Here is a 20264-nt window from a genome sequence, read left to right as displayed (position 1 = left end):
TGTGAACGAGGGAGAACCCGTCGACGAGCAGTATTGCGAGCAAGTGAACGAGGACCAGTTCCGCGACCCCGAACCCGAAGGACAGTACCTCGATTAGGACCTCCCAGAAGGCTTTGAAGACGGCAAGTTCAATCCCGCTCTTTGATGCATGTTTTGTCCTAGTTTTTATAAACACAACCTATTGGCCTATTTTATAAAATTTCATATGTTTTGCCTGCTGAAAATATGGTTGGATAGCCATCCCTTGATTTTTTATAACCATTCCTTGACTACCTAGATTAATGTCTGAATGTGAGGTGTTTGGACGTTAATCGCTGCTAGAACGCTTAGGACCTTAAACACGATACGACTTGTTTTATAAAAAGAAAATGTGTGAGTATGTGGGAAGGGAAAAATGTGGAATTTTCGAAAGATAAATTTAGACGGGATGGATGACACTTCTGTGTGATTTGCCAAATGGTGTGCTCGTGCCTGTGTGGTAGAGTAAGGAAGGGAGATATCCATCTTGTCACAACTAAGGACCGAGTTGGTGTGTCATCTCACCTAACTCCATTATCGTGCAAACCACTCGACCGTTGTATGGGCAACGGCTTAGCATAAACCCCACTAGTTAGTCTGATAGCCATCAGGAGAGCTGAGAGCAACGGGTGATCAAAGAGAAGGGATTAGCTCTGTGTGACTTATGCCCCGGTTACAACCTCTGTGATAGGTCAATGACCTCTTGGTGGATCCCGTGATGGCTAGTCAGGTTTAGCTAAGGTGTGTAATGGCTTTGTTGGGATATGCACCGACACTACGGTGATCGAGCTGTGGTACCCCGCTTGTGGGTAAAGTTGCACACCTCTGCAGACTTAAAATCTATTCGAATAGCCGTGCCCACGGTACTGGGCGAGTTACGGTGTGGTCACATAACTAGTGTTTCTTCTGAGATTAGATGGGTTGGCGTGATTTGTTTTGGAAAAATGTCCGGCAGTTGTGCCGTGTATTACGGCGGATGAGGAGTCCGGTAGCAACTTAAAACTTGGATCCTGTGTTACTCGAAAAACTTGCTTTGAAAATTATTTCTTTTAAATAAACCCTTGCATAAAAATCAGCTTTCCGCAAATTAAACCATAACCTTATCCTTGATTTATCCTGTGCATTATATTCTGTTTATACCCCCTCCGTGGGTGTGGTTGGACTTGCTGAGTACGTTTGTACTCACCCCATTCTTAATTTTTACAGAGGGAGACCCAGACTTCGTTCCCGATGACGTCGAGTAGAGGTTCCGTCCTGCACCCAACCTTGCCTGTGAATAGGGTCACCCGCAGGAAGTTCCGTATAGCGCAAGACTCTGATGATCCCCTCTTCGTAGTTAATATCGTTGTGTGGGTGTTAGTTGTTATCCTCGCGATAGTAGCGCTTCACTTCCTACTTCCGCGTAGAGTTGTACGGTGATGTACCATCTGATGTAATAAAAATGTTATCAGCCTCCTGAGACTGATATTGTCACTTTTAAGTCTTCTCTTATGAGGGGACGCTTCAATTTTCTTAATGTACTTATTTAATGTGTTAGATATTAATATTTTTTTCTATAAATTGGTTAAACCTAGACTGCGTTGACTTAGAACAAATTAAAATGGCTTATATTTCAGGACATGGGGAGTATGCAAGAACCGACTTCAATCAGCAACAGAATATGTACAGCACTTGCATATTTTACAGAGCCTATAGCACAATGATGTGTGATCGCATTTGCACAAGCGCACAAAAAAGGTAGGCTTGGTGACAAATCTTCACAAAGATTCAATCTGAACTCAGATCACCTATCTATATTCCTCTGGTCAGCCTTCTCTTGACCTGAAAGTTTCGGGCTTTGTGCTATCTCGTCTTTCGATGAAGCAGCAGCATCTACGGTGTCTGGCTCAGTCTCAGATAGTGATAGATAAGGGTTTCCTTCTTCCATAGGCAGTGTCCTCTTGGAGCCCTCAAGAGCAATGCCCAGAACAATGTTGTCTTCGAAAGCAGGTCTAGATTCTTTCTTCGGATTAGCCATGGCCACGGAACCATCCTGGCGTTCAGTGGCCTCAGGTTCATGTGTCTTCCCTTTACCAGTTTTAGAAATTGAAGTAACAGGATCTGAAGATGATGTTACTGGCATCACATTATCACTCTTGCTGTTCTTCACCACAGCATCTTCAGGTACAGATTTTTTCTGATCATGCTTTTCAGAGTTGTTTAAACTAGCGTTTTCAGGTGAAGCAGACTTGACCTCTGCCGAACCATTTGTCTTGACTTTCTGCTCCTCACGTGATGATACCGGTTGAGGTTTGGCCTTATCATCACTGACCCTTGCAGATGTATCAATCAGAAGTGGACGCCCGCCAACACGACTATACATGCCCTCTCCAAAAGGAATGTTATCGAAGTATGCATTGCCATATGACTTCTGAACCGTTCGAATTTGGGTAGCAAGCCTTGCTTTGTGATGGCCAACTATTCTAAGAAGATCCAACATAACAGTTTCCTGTGTAATTTGGAACATAGAAAAAAAATCTTATTAATTAATTTTTAGTATGGCATGACACCTAGTTTATATTAAATTCAGCTTAAAGTCCCGCTGAAATACTTTGATTTAAATGCATGACATGCTGAAATGGCATCATAAGCTTCTAGCCTTCTACAAGGAAGTTTAGTCAAGATTTAAAAAAAGGCACAGCCCAAGAATAATTTGAAGAACAGGTGCTAGAAAATAATGGTTATGAGTGACAGAACATATTTGTTCAGCATATACCATAAGCATATGACTATAGAACATATCCTAGTATTTCTTGCAAGAAAAATATGTTGCAATGCATAGACTTAATACCTGGACATTGAGATACTCCTCAAAACGTGATGTCTTCACAAAACAGGATATGTAAATCTACAAGAAACACAGCAAAAATGAAATGAACCGAGTTGGTGGTGAATGTGAAACATTGAAACTCAAAGCAATAGAATGAAAGATATAGTATTTAAAGAATTTATAAAGATAGATAAATGTGCATGAAACTAGGATATTGACACCATTTGCATGGAAGCAAGCAAACAATTTAATTGGAACCAAAAGGAAAGCAAAAAAATGTCGATAGGATGGTGGTTTTAATGCTATTATTCCATAAAGCAGGCCAACTAAAATATCAGAGCTGACTGGATTTCATGCTAAGGACCTATTTGGACAAGGAGGATATCATAAAGCAGGCCAACTTAAATATCCGAACATGGTCAGATTTTGATAATGCAAAATATTTGCTGAAAAGATAAGGACCTGTTTGTACAGGAAGGGTTTGGAGCAAATTTGCAGATTCAGTTTTAACATGCACTAAATACCAATCTTTTAAAAATCAGTAAAAAGTCCAAAGATAACAATAAGGAGAGGGAAGTCTTTTGCAGACAGCTCAATATAAGGCTATTATGCCTAAAAAGATGTACCAATGCTGACCACACAGTTCTTAGTGAGAACTGATCGTGTGATACTGTGATAGTACTTAAACCAAAAGATGGAATTACTCATTGTAAGGAATTACCATAAGTGCTTGATTTTTTGGATCAATTTTCTCAAAGAATACTCTTCTATGCAGCTTCTGTTGTTCTATATGTGGATTTTTCGCCAACACTTTCCTCATGTCTGCAACAATAATCTGAAGAAAATAAAGCATGGCTAAGATAGAGTATATTTAATACACTGGAAAAAGGTTGAATAGACAAGAGATATGGATTATGCCAAGTAATCCATAGTGGTGCTTACCCCAATTTTTCCAGCATCCATGTGGCTTATAGCAAGATAGGTCTTAATACGCCAATGGGTCCTCTGAGTGTTATTCCTTAATATAGAAACTGTAAACTTATGATTAGGAATGTATATAGCTTCTCGATCATCACCTCTAATGATTGTTGGAGACCACCAACCAACATGCTGAAAATCAAATCACTTTAAGTTAGTAATCTTTTTCCTCAAACATGCAAGAGAGATGTGTATCATTATATTAAAGAAGAAAGGGTAAGACAACCTTGACCTAGCACCTAGTCTCCTCCTGGAGCTAAGGTAATCAGGTAAGAAATGTCATTTTGCTAACATCTCCGATATACAAGTTAGATTAAATGAAGATGTTAGAGAGACATGTATAGGCTGGCCCACGGGCCTCTAGCTTAGCCGGCCTGCTGGCCATCGAGGCTGGGCGCCACACCTGTGTCCAGGTGCGCCCCCCCCCCCCCCCCCCCAGGATATGCGTTGGTTAGGATAGGCAAGGATCCCTCTGATTGGGTTGTTACCATACGTGGCGGCATCCTTGTCTATATGTATCTGTACTGTGCTCCGCACCCTAATTAATCTAATCATCTTCCGGCAATACTCGCTTACAGAAGAATTGACAAGATCTTTTATGGGGATACAACTGATATTAGTACAAACAAATAATACCTTAAATAATGCTACAGATAATATCATAAATAGATGGTGTAGTTTTAGCCATACAATACAAAAAATAGAACCAAATATTTTATATTTACACAAAAGATTGAAAACTTGAAACAAGGCATGATAATACTGACCTCGACAATGCCAGAGAATTCAACACCATCTATCTTTGCATTGATCCATTCATTGACTACAAATGGGCGTGTGGCATTGATCATGACACTCGAGAGGAAGTTAGTGAAAATCTGCAACAAATTATGATTGCTATTAGCACAGTAGCACAAAGTAATCCTATCAGCAGAATGTGTTGTAGTACCTCACGACCAGCAAGTGTAAGCAGTACTGTCCCAAAACCTCCAGCAGTTATCCACTTCTGGGTATTGAAACCCAGCAACTCCATAAAGAGAGAAACAGCAGCAATCCAAATACCAGTATAAAGAGCTTTCATGGTAAAATCAAATCCCATCTGCCAGAAACAATCTCACATAAGTAATACTGCAACATGAGAAAAAGTGCAATATGTGATAAAAATATTACGAATACGAATACCTTGTCTTTGTTACTTATTCAGATTTGGTAAGGTTAAATACCATACAGAATGCCCAGAAGTATAGCAAATCGAGATTAAGGATGCTAGCAAGTAAATGTTGGACATCAAAATTATGTGATCGGAATACACAATTCATTCAGTAAAATTTCAATCACTAATTCTATATTATTATCAAAAGGAATCAGTGTCATCTCTCTATAATCATACCCCCCACTGAGTTTACCTCCACTCGGCCCCTCCCATTTCTGTTACAGAATTGTGGACTGAAGAAAAGAGGGTTCAATAACTTCTAAAAATATACTCTCATCCTTATATCTGTCAATCCAAACAAACCCTGTATACTGCACTAAATTTATAACAAATCTATGATATGCTTATAGGTTGCCCCTTTGGATGCAATGTGATGGGGTAAGAGTCAGGATGCAAGTGGGTCAGATTTGGTCCAACCATTTTACTACCCACTCTACCCCAATAAGCAAAATTTAAGTATGGGTTGACCCAGAAAAGAACATCACCCAGAAACCCACTGGTTTACCCAAAATGAATACTCGTAGGCATATTCTTCCTCACTGCCGAATCAAGTGCAGCTCCTTGATCCTTTCTTCTTACTAGCTTCTCCCTCCTTTCTGTCTTGCAGCAGCACGTAGCATTCATGCCCCCAACAGATACAAGTGGAGGTGCTGCTCAATCCCTGTTCTCTAATCTCTATCCACGCCATCTCTGCTCCAAATCGAGCCAAGCAGTAGCACCAGCTCCTCCCAATCATTCTCCCTCACGGTCAATCCAAAGCCACGGCCTGCAAATCCTGCTCCTTAAGACCCAAATCAATCCATCAGATCCGATCGAAGCAGTGAAGCCCAATAGGACTTGCTGCTCAATACCACTGGCTCGATGACTCCTGTAATTTTCGAGCCGTAGCTGCACTCCGATTGAAGATCGTTCCCCATAGAAGTACCATCACAAGTTGCCGCTTATCAGCTCGATGTCGCGCCAGTGCTGAGGAGACGGAGGAGAGGCGCAAGGAGGTGGACAGCAGTGGGAGGGGATGAGTTCAGAAGGGAAGTGAAGATGACTGGATCTATTTGGGTAACTCAACGACCCACTGCGCTTGATCAAATATGACACAACAATTTATTAGGTTAACCTAATGGGTAATTACACTACAATTTATATTTTGGGTAATGGGTCATTGGGTTGACCTGTTAAAACCTGCATCCTGAGGTAGGAGATTTAGGGAAGAAAGAGATGACAGCAACATCCAGAAGCGTAGAAACAAAAAAATACTGCACGTCGCTTAGGCCATGTACAATGGAGGTGCTTAGATGAGAAACCGGTATGCACATCAATCTGCAGACTATTTCAGCATCCATGTGCCTGGGTAAAAAACTCCCTAACCAACTGCTCCAAATGTTGCCGCGCCGCAGCAAGAAAATCCTGTGAACCTGGGTTGAGATTATTTCAGCACCAGGTTGCATTGTGAGGATCAACTTTTATGCCCGTGCATAATCGTGTAACAACAATATATCTTTAAGCACTCATGTCTAAGCATCTTGCATTGTACATACTGTGAATTGGCCAAGAGAAATTGTACTATAGGTCCGTAAACTAGCATGATTCCATCTAGCTAACTCAACTCAAACATTAGACTATCAGATACTGGACTTGCTAATAAGTTAGCTGACTTTCTCACAATTTCTATTGACTAATAAGTTAGCTTGAGGTGGCAACTAATTTTATTGGATGATGAATTGCTGATGTCCTATTCATGGAACTTTCTCTAGCAGCTTACAGCTCAAAAACGTTCGAGAAAAAAAAAACTCACAGCTCAAAAAAGAATCTGCGGGCCCATGTCAGCAGTGCACAACAGCCGGACATATGACTTTGATGGTGTATTTCACACTTGTAAATGTTTTGTTGGTTTATTTAGCTGCACCTTAAACTTTTTAGTGCATTATGTGTTACATATGAAAGTTTCTGTGTTTTGGGTTGCATGCTATTTCTTTCAAAATGCTCACTTCTTATAACTTTCAAATTGTTGCATCTATTGGAGTCGATCATTCCCAAGATCTAATTCGAGTTTCTTATTATGTAGTGGAAACACCTCACAATCTTCTGTTTTAGGCTTACGCTTAAGGGAAGAAACGTTCTTGGTGGATGCAGGCCTTGGTACCCCCAAAATTTGTACGCCTCTTTCTGATTCTCTCTGATGCCTTTACCAAAGGCAGTGACACTACCATAGATTCGGCTGTCTTGCTGGTTCCTGGTTATGACTTGTTTCAAAAAAACAATGTTGGATCCTGCATCTCCTGAACCATCATTTGGGGATCAAGAGATAGGGATCAAGAAGATGCATAAAGAGTTTTCTACATAGCACAATCGGTTCGCCAAGCATTTGCTATGAGTGAGTGAATGAATGGTTGGCAGAGGGGGAGGGCCCTAGTGAATAAAGAGAAGCAAATTGCATACGGAAAAAGGTACAGTTCAAAGAAATATGGTAGATTGTTATTATATAAGGATCTTACATTTCTTGTATCATTGGGATGACGCATGTCCACAAGAAACTTCTGCACCTGCTGAATCAAGCTAAAAAGAAGAAAAAAAATGTTCGTGTCAAACAAAAAAGAAAGAAAACCAAACATGACCGAACCAACTCAATCATACAAGGCAAGAGAACATAAAATATACAGACCCCTTCAACATCATGCAAATCAGGGTAGCAATCACTAATGTCGATCTGCACATCTTTCCATTGCAATATGTGATATTTAGCGTAAGTAATATTTCAATGGCTTGACTATGTCTAGAGATGTTCGGTAAAGCAAAGAAAATAACTCCACATGAATATATCCTTGGTTACTTGTTTAACAATGTTGAAATTAAACCCTCCGATCACAAATATAAGTGGTTTTAGGATTTGTCCAATGTCAAACTTTTTTAGCTTTGCTCAATGATCATCAATACCTAAAAATACAAATAGTTTGCAACATAAGGTATTACGGTTGATGCTGTTAGATTCATTATGGCCTAAATTGTAGTTCCAGCATGTGCTTTTGCAATTGACTCAGCTATCTTGAGCACTTGTCTATATAAACTGTCTAGAAATGTTGTTATAGACTTTGCCACTACCTTGAAGTAACTTACATGAGCATGACTGAATATAAAGCTACAACTTACAAACAACACCTGAAGTTTTTTTAGAATGTAGCATGTGCACCTTGTGAGAATATATGCAACGGCCAGGACAGCTGATAATGATCTCACGAAAGTTATCAGGCGCGTTTTCACAGCTTGGCTTGCTGCTGTAGGCAACACAACTGGATCCAAACCCCTGTAATACGTTGCATGGACAAAGAGAAAGATAAGTAACAGAAAACAAAAATACAAAAGGGTTAAAGCCCATTTGGACCACGTAAATTTTGCAGGAACTGTAGGCAGGGAAATTCCTATGGGAAACAGGAAGAATTTTCACATTACAAACAAGCCATAAGATTGCAACAATGAAATATCAAGCGGATAGGGTTGCCACTGCAGAAAACATATGGTGGAGCTATACCTGCATATTAGTGTTGCTCCTGTCCAGAGAAGTAGAGGTTGAAGGTAGGATGAAGAAATTAAATATGTAGGGCTCTTCTTCCAATTGCCTCCATGCTGCAAGGTCCATTATGAACAGTTGCCATATTTTTAGCTAGCCCAATATATGATCATGTAAATCAAAAGAATGGTTGCATGTAACAGAAACATACATCAAAACGGTTTCTAATATCCCTCATTAGTGGCAAAAACCCCCATAGAGCAAACAAAATAATTCCAATTGCAGGGACCACAAGTGAAGTAGCAGGATTTGCAAGTAAAGTATCGCATGACCTGTCAAGGCAAACAAAACAATTACTACAAAAATATGAATAATTACATGCAGATGTGATATTAAAGTGGACAGTTTTTCAAGTAAATAAAAAAAAGAAGCTGCTCCACATCCTGAAATCTTTAGTTTTTTTAATAATGTACAATGCGCTCCTGCAGAAGTGGGTACAATGGTACCATTCCATGGGAAGATTTACATTTCACTCACTAAACCATAAAAGACAAGTCAAGCATTAACCTAATGAATTTGCATATAGAGTGTAATAGTAACTTTAAGGAAAAAAGGTCTGGAACAAAAAAAAAGGCAACTAAACTGTCTACGGAATGTAGCCAGTGCAAGAGCATGACCAGGCTTCAAATTGAAATTCCAAAAAAATAGCTACTAAACTATATTGTCTAACTTGTAATGTAGAAATGCAGACTAATCCATAAGTTACTTTAGTAATGAATATTTTAAAAATGGACTACAACATGATATATATGTGTCATCATATGCCAAAACATCAAATTTAGTACCATTGTTCTCTTATTATCTAACTTCAACAGGATACTGAAGAGGGAAGACCTCAACACTTGTAACAGGAGCCGGAGGTATAGGTCATCGCCCTACTAAATGCATATTATTATATGCTCCCCTTAGCAACACAGCGTGAGATACTAAATTACAGACATGTCACATGTGGTACTATGTACTCTAGACAATTGTTCTCCAGTGTCCTGATTAACTGACATTGTAGTCATGCAAAAATAGAAGGATCAAAATTACTGTATTTATGTTCGCTCTACCACATCAGTGTGATCATGGATGTTGGGAACTTTCTCCGTGTTCAGGAATAAATAAATAATGGTATAAGGGGAACTACCTAGTTAGTGCTACTGATGCGCTCTTGACAAGAGGATTTTCCTGCAGAGGAACTGGCAATGCAAAAGTCCTAAAGCCCAGAGATCTATATTTGTGAGGTGTATAAAGAATGGGCCTGTAGTTACTCTCCAACACATTAGGACCCCAACAGTCTTGTCTCTGCAAAAAGAAAAAAAGAAAAGAAAAAGGAGTTACTCCTAAGATCTAATATGATGGGAGCAAAACCAGTGAACTTTTTGTCAGTATAACTTGGACACCAGCATCCTAAAGATTTGTCCAGCTGGACACCGAGAAGCGACAACAGTGTTAGATTCCAAGTGGTACTTAGTATGTGCAAAAAAAAAAGTTTGCCAAATCAAAGAGACAGAGGCCCACACCCGAACCAGACTCGATACCTGCAGCCTTGTCCATGTAACACTGTTCTTAACCGTTGTACTGCCACAAATTTAGAAAAACATAGAACTAGTTCCATACAACAATAATACCATAGAACTGTTACCTTGGAACAAATGGCAACACTCAAGTTAGGATGGAAGGAAGAGAAGGGTTTATATTGCACACTATATTCTAAAAAAAAAGGGCGTACCCAGTGCCGTAGGCTTCCCGCACTGTGCGGGGTCTAGGGAAGGGTTGTCTTTAAGCCCCAAGCCTTATCCACACAAATGTGCAGAGGCTAGGCTCGAACCCGGGACCTTCCGGTTACAAACGGTAGGCTCTACCGCTGCACCAGGCCCGCCCTTCCAAAAGGGTTTTCAGTCATACAGCCTTTGATACCTAAATGTAGGTTTTGTGGTTTCAGTCTCCAAGGCATACATTTGAAAATAATATTAATTCCAATAAGTTAATAAAACCATAAAATACAAAATACAATATTTTGAAGTAGTTTTGGAAAAGAAAGTATAAATGTTATTTACTTATTTTGATGAAGTCAACAAATTTTCATTCCAAACACCCAAAAGTATATGTACAGAGAGCTATAGATGAGTATGATTTAATAAAGAATGTTGTTGCTTCGTTAAACGTATGTGATGGATGCTGGCACTGCTAAATACATGACAGTTATAAACATCAGTTACTTCCCAGTTCTCAACCTTTCAACAATTGATCAGAAGGCATGCAGATGGCCTTTTGTTCAAAAACAAAACTTAGCAAAATATTGTTCAATCATATTTCCCAGTGAGTATGACTTCCTTGCGATGGCATGTTGCTGTATGCTCATGTACCTCAAAATCTCAAACCAAATACACTCAAATGCCTCTTCTTTCGGACTAGGTCTAAAACAGATCAGCAAATTTGTACAAATACCTCTTCTTTCGAACTAGGTCTTAGATAGATCAGCAAATTTTGCAAAACAGAAATAGGTTTATAAAGTAATAACATGATATTCACAGAGTTGTCTGTACAGCTACAATTGAGAAACAGACAATAATAGTTAATTCCCCAACTCTTCTGCAATATACAAAATTGGAAGAATTATTTTCTCCAGCTAAACTGATTGTAGTAAATTACACAACGAATATTTAATATGCCCAACAAGGGAGTGACTTTTCAAATTTCGAAAACAAAAGAAAAGGGGGAGAAGGGCACACAAACAGTTAGACGTCTTCCACTAGAGCATGATAAAAGAAGTATCACTAGTCACTGCTCCCCTTCTAAATTGGTCTTAGAATGAATGAACTGTGCTGTTAACTTAGCAATTGAAGAAAAACGTACATCAGCAACTGAAGGAAACGAAGTGGATGACAAGGGAAGAGAACTCCTCATCTCAGGGCTCTGTGTAAAAGAGGGATAGAGAGAAATTTGTAAAATGGAAACAAAGAAGACTATGAATAGCAAGAAAGCAGGGGGCAATATGTACCCTAAGTTTGTTCCTTTGGCAAAATATGTCAGTAGCAGGCACTCTTTGAAACAGGTGGGATGTCAAACCAACTGCCATCTCAAGCAAAACTCAAAACGAGTGAAATTCAATGACACCAAACGCCAGTCTTCTATCAGTCACTGATTTGCCATATGTGCTAATGTACGCACCTGAAACATAAAAAAAAACTAGAATAGCTTATTTTTTAAAAAACTGCGAAATGTCAGTTCAACTGGTTATGATCTTGTTCACATTATAGAGTACTTGGTTTGCTCTGCTCGCAGAGATGGATCATCAGCAAGCCAATGGTTATGGCAGAGGGATAAGAGACTCAGTACTTCTTGAAACTATTACGGGATGAAGAACTCACTATATTACAATCATACAGCAAAAGATTGAAGCTGAAATTTCAATAGCGCTATGGTTGTCTTATGCTGGTGGCAATAGGTGATCTCTGGCCATTTGGAAATTAGACCCTCAGATCCTCAGGTATGACAATCCCACAAAAACGCTGTTCGGCTGCACTAGCTGCAGCTGCGGCTGCACTACAACTGCAGCAGCCGCCCGGCGGATGCAGCCAGCGGGCACTACTGCTGGTGAGCACACAGCTGGGCTGATGTAGGGCAGCCGAACGGCTGCAGGCAGACAGAATCATCCCAGCTGGCTGCAAATAGTGTAGCCGAACGGAGGTAAAACCATTAATACAATGGCAATGTGGGGACAGTGCGTATATTAACACTGCCTTGTGATATTTGGTTTGCTTCAGGCCTTCCCCACAGAACTTTAATTCCCTACAGAACCATACAGAATTTTTGACCAACATGCCGGGTAGCAAAACTTAGTCTAGCTAGCCAACGCACAGCTACTTGGTTTGATATCAAATTGCTCAAGCGCAATCAACACTCTATGATTTTAGCCGTGCTAAAAGTACCAGAGGTGGCAGCTAGCTGAACCAAATTCACCTAAGGTTAGCTGCTGCTACACTCTACAGTCTACCGTAGTCCTCCGATTGAACTACCTACAAACGCAAAGGCTCCTAGGGCCAGGGGCGAACAGCACGAACCGCAAGGTGTAGTCTAAACTCTAAACAGCTGATTACCGAGGAAAACGGCTGCAGCAAGAGCTGCGTACGCGCAGGCGGCCCGAAACACCTTACCTGGGCAGAAGTGCGGGCAGGACCGACGGCGCCGGGTCGGGAAGGGCGGCGGCGAGAGGTCCGGCCGCCGAGCCCAGCGGGGGAGGGGCAGGGGTGGCGCCCGGGGCCCCGGCGCTGCGCACGAGCTCGCCCTCGCGGGGGGGGGGGGGGGGGGTCGACCGGTTCCTCCCGGAGAAACGGAATGGAGGAGGCGAGCACTGGTTGGCTGGGGGAGGGGAAATAGGAATCAGGAGGAGGAAGGGGAGGGAGAGGAAGGCGAAGGCGAAGGCGATAACGCCGTCCGCACGCGGCGACACAGCGAGGAGGGCGCGCGAGCGCGATGGGCCACGCCACGCACGTGGTGCCCTATCGGCCGCGCGACGAGTTTATGGTTTGGTTTCTCCGCATCCTTTATCCCCCCCTTTCCTCCTTCCTTCGCCGATCTCTCTGTCCATTATTGACTCGTCGGGTTTCCTTTTTTTTGTCAGGGTGCGGCACTGCGGCGTGCGTGTCCCGTGTCCGTGTGCCACAAGGAACGAATTTCTCTTCCCTTTCTCATTGCGCGTGCAGCGGAAAGATCGAGCGGCTTGATATTTTGCTCCGAGGCCTGGCTCGGCTTATACCCATTACCATTACCAGGGCCCAAAACCTGAAGTGCTGAACTCCCGGGCCGAGAACTCGGTCACAAGGTAAAACGGTCCATAACCAATGTTCAGTTTGCAACTCTAGGCTCTGACATGTGGGGTAGTTAAATGTTTTTTCTCCAAAGAAGCAGTGTCGAGAATTTGCCTTCAAAAAGATTAAACTAAAGTTGGGCGTTTTCTCAAAAAACTAAAGTAGGGCGTGATATAGGTGCATACAAAGAACTTAAATACAAAAGAACTGTTCTTTTTTGTTTTTCTGCGATCATTCAGGAATCAAAGATTTCAGTAGAAGAGCCTCGTTAGCCCCCGGGGCGCCTTATAAATATAGTTGTCGTGTAATGGATCCAAAGATTCATCATCACATAAAAAAGCTAACATACTTCAATTATGAATCCCAACTTTAGCTCAAAAATTAAATTCTCTTCACAAAACTTTGAGGCCATGAGTTCCAGGTGACGTTGGTCCAGGCGTCCAGCGGTGGCAGCGTGAGGTGTGTGTTGGAGGAGAGGCTACGACGCGCGTTGAGCGATGGGAAGGAGGGAACTGAGATCAGGTGCCCCTCGTGAAGTCTGCTTGTGTTTTAGGCCACACACGGACACAGTAGAGCGCGGCGTACCACCACCGGCCTAAGGCAAAAAAAAAAAAAAGATCAACGGTCTAAGGCAATTTGACAAGTATGTCATCTTGTCCCGTGTTTTGCAAGTATATCAGGTTGGCAGCTGGCACGATGCCGCTATCAGACGGACAGGCAAAACCAGCCCGAAGATTGGGCCCGGGCAAACGGGCATATATGCTCGGGGGGACATCCATGTTCCCCACGTTGCCTCTTGGGTCAAGCGATGAAGCGACGCAGCAGAAAAGAACAAACCAAGATCACATCACTTGCGGCAGCTTTGAAGGTTCAAATCTTGGGAGGACAAGAAAAATCCGGTGCTCAAATCCTGTCCACAGCACTGTTTCAACTGTGGATAATATCGATTTTTAATCCGTACCATCAAAACTGTAATTGGTTCTCAAACTCTCGAGCAAACCACGATACAAGGAAACACCAGCATCAAAGCATGTAGCTGGTAGTCAGAGTACATGGCAACCGCCTCAGCTTCGCTACTCCAATGTCAACAACTCAGATTTAAAAGAAAAATGTGATCAGCCATCTAAGCTACTCCATGTTTGCTACAGAACTGTTGAGGTTAGTAGAGACTAAAGCGACGTCCAAATAGCTCAAGCTCAACCGATCCATATGGCAACAGGATCATCAAACATTCACGCATGTACGAGGATCCCATCCTAATGACAAAACAACCCCACAACCACAAGCATATGATGAGTGTATATTTCTGTACCAGAAAAATCTGCAATTTCCTCATTCTGATCCATCAGGGAAACGTTGCAGCGCATCTTGCTTTCCATTCACATAGAATTCAATAACAGCTTTCATCCGGTCTAACTTGTCTGGATGGTAGTTCAAATGCACAATCACTGGCTTTAGCTTCTTGAGCTGAGCATCTTTCCTCACAGTCTTGAAGAGAACTTTGCTGTTCATGAATAGATAAATATCCATGGTTCTTCTGGATGCATAAAGGCCTTCATAACCTGGATGAGATGGGAAGAACAGTTCCTCGTTGAAGACTGCTTGGTCCCATGCCTTCTCATGAGAAAGGCGGTCAGCTACTCGATCCAGAAGTTCAATAGAAGGAATTGTTGGCCTTATATAGAAAAAGCCAGAGTTGTAAACCCAGATACGCATTGTGTGTGCATATCTGGCCCAGCCCATAGATGGCTCATCAAACACATCGTTGAAACCATAAGCTGTCATGTTGTTGTGGCCATCACTCATGGACTCTACATCAGAATCTCTGTAAAGGTGATCGAATGGGTTCCTCAGGAAAATAATATCAATGTCAGAGAGGAGAATACTATATCCAAGCTGCAAGAACTCCCTTAAAACACGAAACTTGAGTCCAGAAACGGCATGGTTCCCACCAGTTTTTGCAATGTTGTCAATGCCTTCATCAGGATCACGCCGGTAGACCGGAACGCCTTTAGATTTGCAGAAGCTTTCTATATTGTCATCCAATGCCACAACTAGGAAGTTTGGAATACCAACTCGTTTGATATTGGTAAACCAAACTTCAAGCATCTCCCTGACGTTGGAATTTGCCAATGCAACAATAAGTTCTTTCTTGACAGCAACCTCTCCTAGTATCTTGGCCAGCCTGGGATTAACAGATTCATCAGGCATTACTGTTGGATTTGTTCTCAAGGCCTTGACAGTTCCGAAAGGACCAGCCTTGTACAAGGTCTCATCTTTTCCTTGTCCAGCCAATTGAAGTTTCATGGATAATTCATTAATCTGCCTCCTCAGTTCAGCATTCTTTCTCTCCAATGATGCCAACTGGGACTCAAGGTTGGTAACTCGCCCTGATGATTCGCAGGCAGCTGTGTCAACCTAATGAATGAGCAGAATTCACATCGTATTAATATTAGAATTTAACTACTCTTCAGGATCATACATATAAACAAATACAAATAAAAATTTAAAGCTACAAAACACAAAGAAGAAAACAAAGGTATTAATGATGATGCAAGTGTGCACAGCAGTTAATTGTGTGGCTATGTTGCTACCGTAACAACACAGACAAAGCAAAATAACTTGGCAAGAGAAACAACTACGGGGTTAAGTCACAGTTCAGAAACAGTATCTCCAGGAAGAAGTTGTTCTGGTCATCTATGTATCTTCTTAAAGTCTAGTTTGATTTTCGGTTAAAACAATATTTTAGACTGAACAGACCCATCTAGAATGCCAATTATTGCATTACAAGTCACAGACTAGAAGAAACCATTTATAAGATACATAATAGCTATTCTTTATATACTGCATGTCTACATTTTATTTTTGTCAGTAAAAGAGTCCTGTTATGTAGCAGAAATATTTATTATCTTTACAAATCAACAATACATGTATAGCAAAACATTGTTGTTACTGAACAACGATTGATAATTAACTGACATTAAAGAGCAGATTAAGCGGCCAATTAATTCAAAATATCAATGCATTAGAGCAGGAGGAGAGAGATTCATTTGGGCCACATGTGTCGCTAAGACCCAATTAATGCACAGGGATGGTGCTCAAAGGGCCCTGCATGAATTAAGTGTTCTTTTTTAGAACAACAGATAAACAACATTCTTAAATTGTGGAAACATGTTTGATATCTTTTCTATTTAGCATACAAAATAATACCAGACTTGGTTCATATTGGGAGTTTAGGACTCTAAAGTCTAAACTGAGCTCAACTTCAGTCCAATCTGAACAAGCTCTTAATGCCATCCAAGCTGGACCTTGATTCCTGATGTGCACAACATGAGCAGTATTGAAAACATGTAAATGGGGAATGTCATGACCAAAGTTGATTGCTCGGCCGACCTTCCTGTGTCCCATACCTCACCTGAGGAACGAGATTACTCTATCCTGCCTGTGATGAGTGAATTGTCAACCGTGCGGTGTGATCGTGCGCTTGGTCTTTGGATTGCAGGTACACGGGTGTCGAGTGTCGACGGGGAGCTGCCGTGGAGGTGCTGTGGCCGATGGACCGTGCGGTGGACGGCGGTGAAGGGCAGCCGGGACCGGAGCTCGGACCGGGCGGCAGCTGTGGCGTCCACTCCTGGATCGAGGGCGCAAGCGGCGGCGGAAGGCGGGTTTCTTGGTTTGAGCCACAAAACCAAGGAGGCGGACGGCGGTTGAAGACGCCAAGTTGTGGAGGTGACGGGCGTCGGTCTCGGGACTGACGGAGGCGACGGGCGTCGACGACGTCTAGGGCCTCGCTGCGGGCGAGGAGGTAACGGGCGTCGGGCGGCGTCTAGGGCCGTCAGAAGGCCGAGGCGGGAACGGCGTCTAGGGCCACGGCGTGGAGGCGGGAATCTTCCCGCGCGTGAGGTTTTGGCGGTTTTCTCAAAACCGACCATCGACCCGGGTTTCGCGGACCCCTCAAAACCGCGGACCTGATCTTCATCAAGATGGCGGCATCGCGGAGAAGACTTCGTTTCGAAGAAAGAACCTCGGCCGTCGATGAGATCGTGTACAAGGGGTGCTGTAGGCCAACCGGTCTGACCGATCCCTGGCACCGGTCTGACCGGTCTAATCAACCGGTCTGACCGGTCCAGCGTACCGGTCTGACCGGTCCAGCGTACCGGTCTGACCGGTCCCGCGGGTATAAATACCCCTTCACTTGTGTTAGGTTAATGGCGGCTTTTGTAATCTGTCCGTGGACTCCTCTGTTCTCCAGGCCGCCGCCCCTGTGTCTCCCTCCCTCTGTTCTTCTCTTTAGAGTAGATTTGTTATGGATTTGTGAGACTTTGTATTGGATTTGATTGGGAAAGGAGGCCCTATCCTCCTTGTGCCCTCTGGGCTTTTGAATCAATCCAATCCCGTCCTCCTTGTGCTCTTTTGTGATGGATTTTCGTTTTGATCCATGTTATCTAGTCGTCTGACTAATCGCGATTAGTCGCGATTAGTCGGGCTTATCGGTCCAGTGACCCCGATAAGGGACACCGAGTAGGTTTGGACGACTAGTTTTCTAGTCGTCCGACTAGTCGTCGACTAGTCGCGATTAGTCGCGCCGATTAGGTTGGAAAACGATCGGGCTTGAGATTGTTTTGTGGGCTATTTGAATTGTGGGCCTGGGCCGGTGACGGTTGGCAAGGTGGCCCATTAGGTTTTTGGTATATAGAGGCTGAGACAGAGTTCTGGACAGTTCACAAATCATCTCTCACAAGTAAGTGAAAAATCGACCATCATTGTTGCCTTCATGCTTGCTTTTTATTAAGTAATATGCAGTACATATATCATATCGGTCCTGGGACGACTAGGACCGACTAGGCTCGACTAATCGGCCTGATCGACGACTAATCGCGACTAGTCGTCTGATCGGTCCCATGGCGACTAGGTCCGACTAGACAATTTGAAAACATGGATTTTGATTTTGATGCACATGATCGAGACGGTTCTTTGAGCTCTTTGTAGTGATTCCCATGTTTCTAGCCTCATGCTAAACCCTCTGGAATCACCAGTGCTTTAGAATTGAAGTTCTTGAGCTTTCGAGAAAACCCCAACCCTTCTTGATCTCCCCTCGAATTCTCGAGTTTCTTTGATCTTTAGGACGAGATCTCTTGGGGATTTGTTCACGGATTAGGGGCGAAGCTATCCCCCAAGTTTCATCGATTTTCGTGGTCGTTTGGTTGAGATTCATCGTTTGAAACCAAGTTTTCGGGGGTTTTCTGGGTGCCACCGGTCAGACCGGTAGGCAAGACCGGTCAGACCGGTCTGCTAGTTTTTGAACAGCCAAGACCGGTCCAGTGAACCGGTCAGACCGGTCCAGGCAGTTCAGTTCTGCAAATTTCCCGATTCGCTTCCGATTTGCTTCGTGCTTTCACTCGCTCGTTCGAGGCCTCTTGTGTTGGTTCAGCTTTTCCATAGCTATTCCAAACTCTGGTCAGAACGCTTGAGGGCTTGGGTGATTTTCGGGATATAGGCCGACGGTTCGAATTTCGAAGAAATTTTGATCGGCTCCCATTCACCCCCCCCCTCTGGTCGCCGGCTTCGGTCCCTCATCACCTAGTTAGAACATAAGTTGCAGGTGAAACCATGAGCTCTGGGCATTAAGACTCATTTCAAAACAATTATGTCACTATGCCCTGCCAAGGCTTGCTGATGCAGCCTCGAGCCCTCGACATACAAAGTCAACCTTCCCTATTCTAACAGCTACAACGCTCCAGCGCTCAGAAGATTTAGCATCTCTACAGGATGTTGGAGCTGCATGCCTGGTTATCAAATATTCTTACAGTTAGTTTTGCAGAGGTATACTTTATGCAATATTTGGGAATGGACTGGAGGAGGTTTAGCAAGGATTGAATCAAGAGCACTGCAATAATTTTGGTACTGTGCCAATGAGGAATAGCCGAATAGGTAGGTCAAGTGATCTCCATGTAGCTAAACGTAGTAAAGGTTGTGAACCATGGGTACAATTCCTGTGAATCTCAAATTGCAATGCGATCTGGGCACATGTAGCTATCAGAATCATCGACCTGCAGCCAGGTTTGTAAATACTCCTATCAAATGGTACTAAAAATATGAAACAAAAAAAATGTTGAGAACGGAACCATTCCCACTAGGCCGCAACAAATTCTTATCTGATGCCAGAACTCAAACTCCGTGCCCCCAGCTTGATACACCAATAAGAAACTACTTGTTTAATCTCTCATCGAAACCATCCTTCAAAAAGGGTAGACCAGTACTATTTTTGCTAAGGCTAATCTAGAGGACTTCCATGGATCTATTTATTGCATGCTCTTAGAAATAGAGCCCTGACATCGTTCCTAGTTGGTCCAAGGTAGAACGCTAAAGTGATTCCCAATCACTTCTCAACCCACCACGAGCACAGTAACCACCGAGATCTCCATTTCTAACCAGATGCAGGAAGAAACGAGAAAGAAAGAGTGAAAGAGCAGTACGTGGCGCGACCATTGGAGGGCAGAGGCAGACGGGCGGAAGAGGCCGTCGGGGTAGAGGAAGGCGCAGACGCAGCCGAGCGCGATGCCGACAGCGACCGCCACCGCGATCCGAGACCCGCGCGACAGGGGTTTCCCGCCGCCGCCCCCGCCGCCCCGTAGCATGAGGGGGCCGTCCCGCCGCCCGGCTAAGGCCATCCTGGAGATCTCGCCGTCGGCGGTGGGTGAGATTGCAACCGGCGCTGGGGTTTAGAGCTTTTTCTTAGTGACGAAATGATGGGGCGAGTTGGTGGATCTTCGCCTCGTGTTCGTGTACGACCATTCATCTGCAAATCAATGGCCCATATCCCATCAGTGTTTTTTTTCTTGAAAGTGCCATTCCGTGGATATTGCCGATGCTGATGCTGTGAAA

The 20264-nt window shown here is 43.2% G+C and overlaps 2 protein-coding genes across 2 annotated transcripts; both read right to left on the bottom strand.

Moving 5' to 3' along the window:
• Window positions 1–1638: 1638 nt before the first annotated feature.
• Window positions 1639–12895, bottom strand: LOC120651965 (mechanosensitive ion channel protein 2, chloroplastic-like). The gene is made up of 14 exons (XM_039929613.1): window positions 12726–12895; window positions 11570–11739; window positions 11425–11484; window positions 9713–9870; window positions 8732–8852; window positions 8542–8636; window positions 8203–8316; window positions 7511–7571; window positions 4755–4904; window positions 4573–4683; window positions 3770–3937; window positions 3549–3662; window positions 2849–2905; window positions 1639–2506 (listed from the first exon to the last, which is right to left on the bottom strand). The coding sequence occupies exons 2-14, from the start codon at window positions 11645–11647 to the stop codon at window positions 1802–1804; spliced, it is 1992 nt and encodes a 663-aa protein (XP_039785547.1). The 5' UTR covers window positions 11648–11739; window positions 12726–12895; the 3' UTR covers window positions 1639–1801.
• Window positions 12896–14279: 1384 nt separating this feature from the next.
• LOC120651964 (arabinosyltransferase RRA3-like) lies at window positions 14280–20163 on the bottom strand. The gene is made up of 2 exons (XM_039929612.1): window positions 19856–20163; window positions 14280–15797 (listed from the first exon to the last, which is right to left on the bottom strand). Exons 1-2 carry the CDS (start codon window positions 20048–20050, stop codon window positions 14712–14714), a joined length of 1281 nt encoding a protein of 426 aa, XP_039785546.1. The 5' UTR covers window positions 20051–20163; the 3' UTR covers window positions 14280–14711.
• Window positions 20164–20264: the final 101 nt, after the last annotated feature.

The sequence above is a fragment of the Panicum virgatum genome, chromosome 9K (assembly GCF_016808335.1).
Source record: "Panicum virgatum strain AP13 chromosome 9K, P.virgatum_v5, whole genome shotgun sequence".
Taxonomy (NCBI): domain Eukaryota; kingdom Viridiplantae; phylum Streptophyta; class Magnoliopsida; order Poales; family Poaceae; genus Panicum; species Panicum virgatum.
This window is presented reverse-complemented; position numbering and strand designations above follow the sequence as displayed.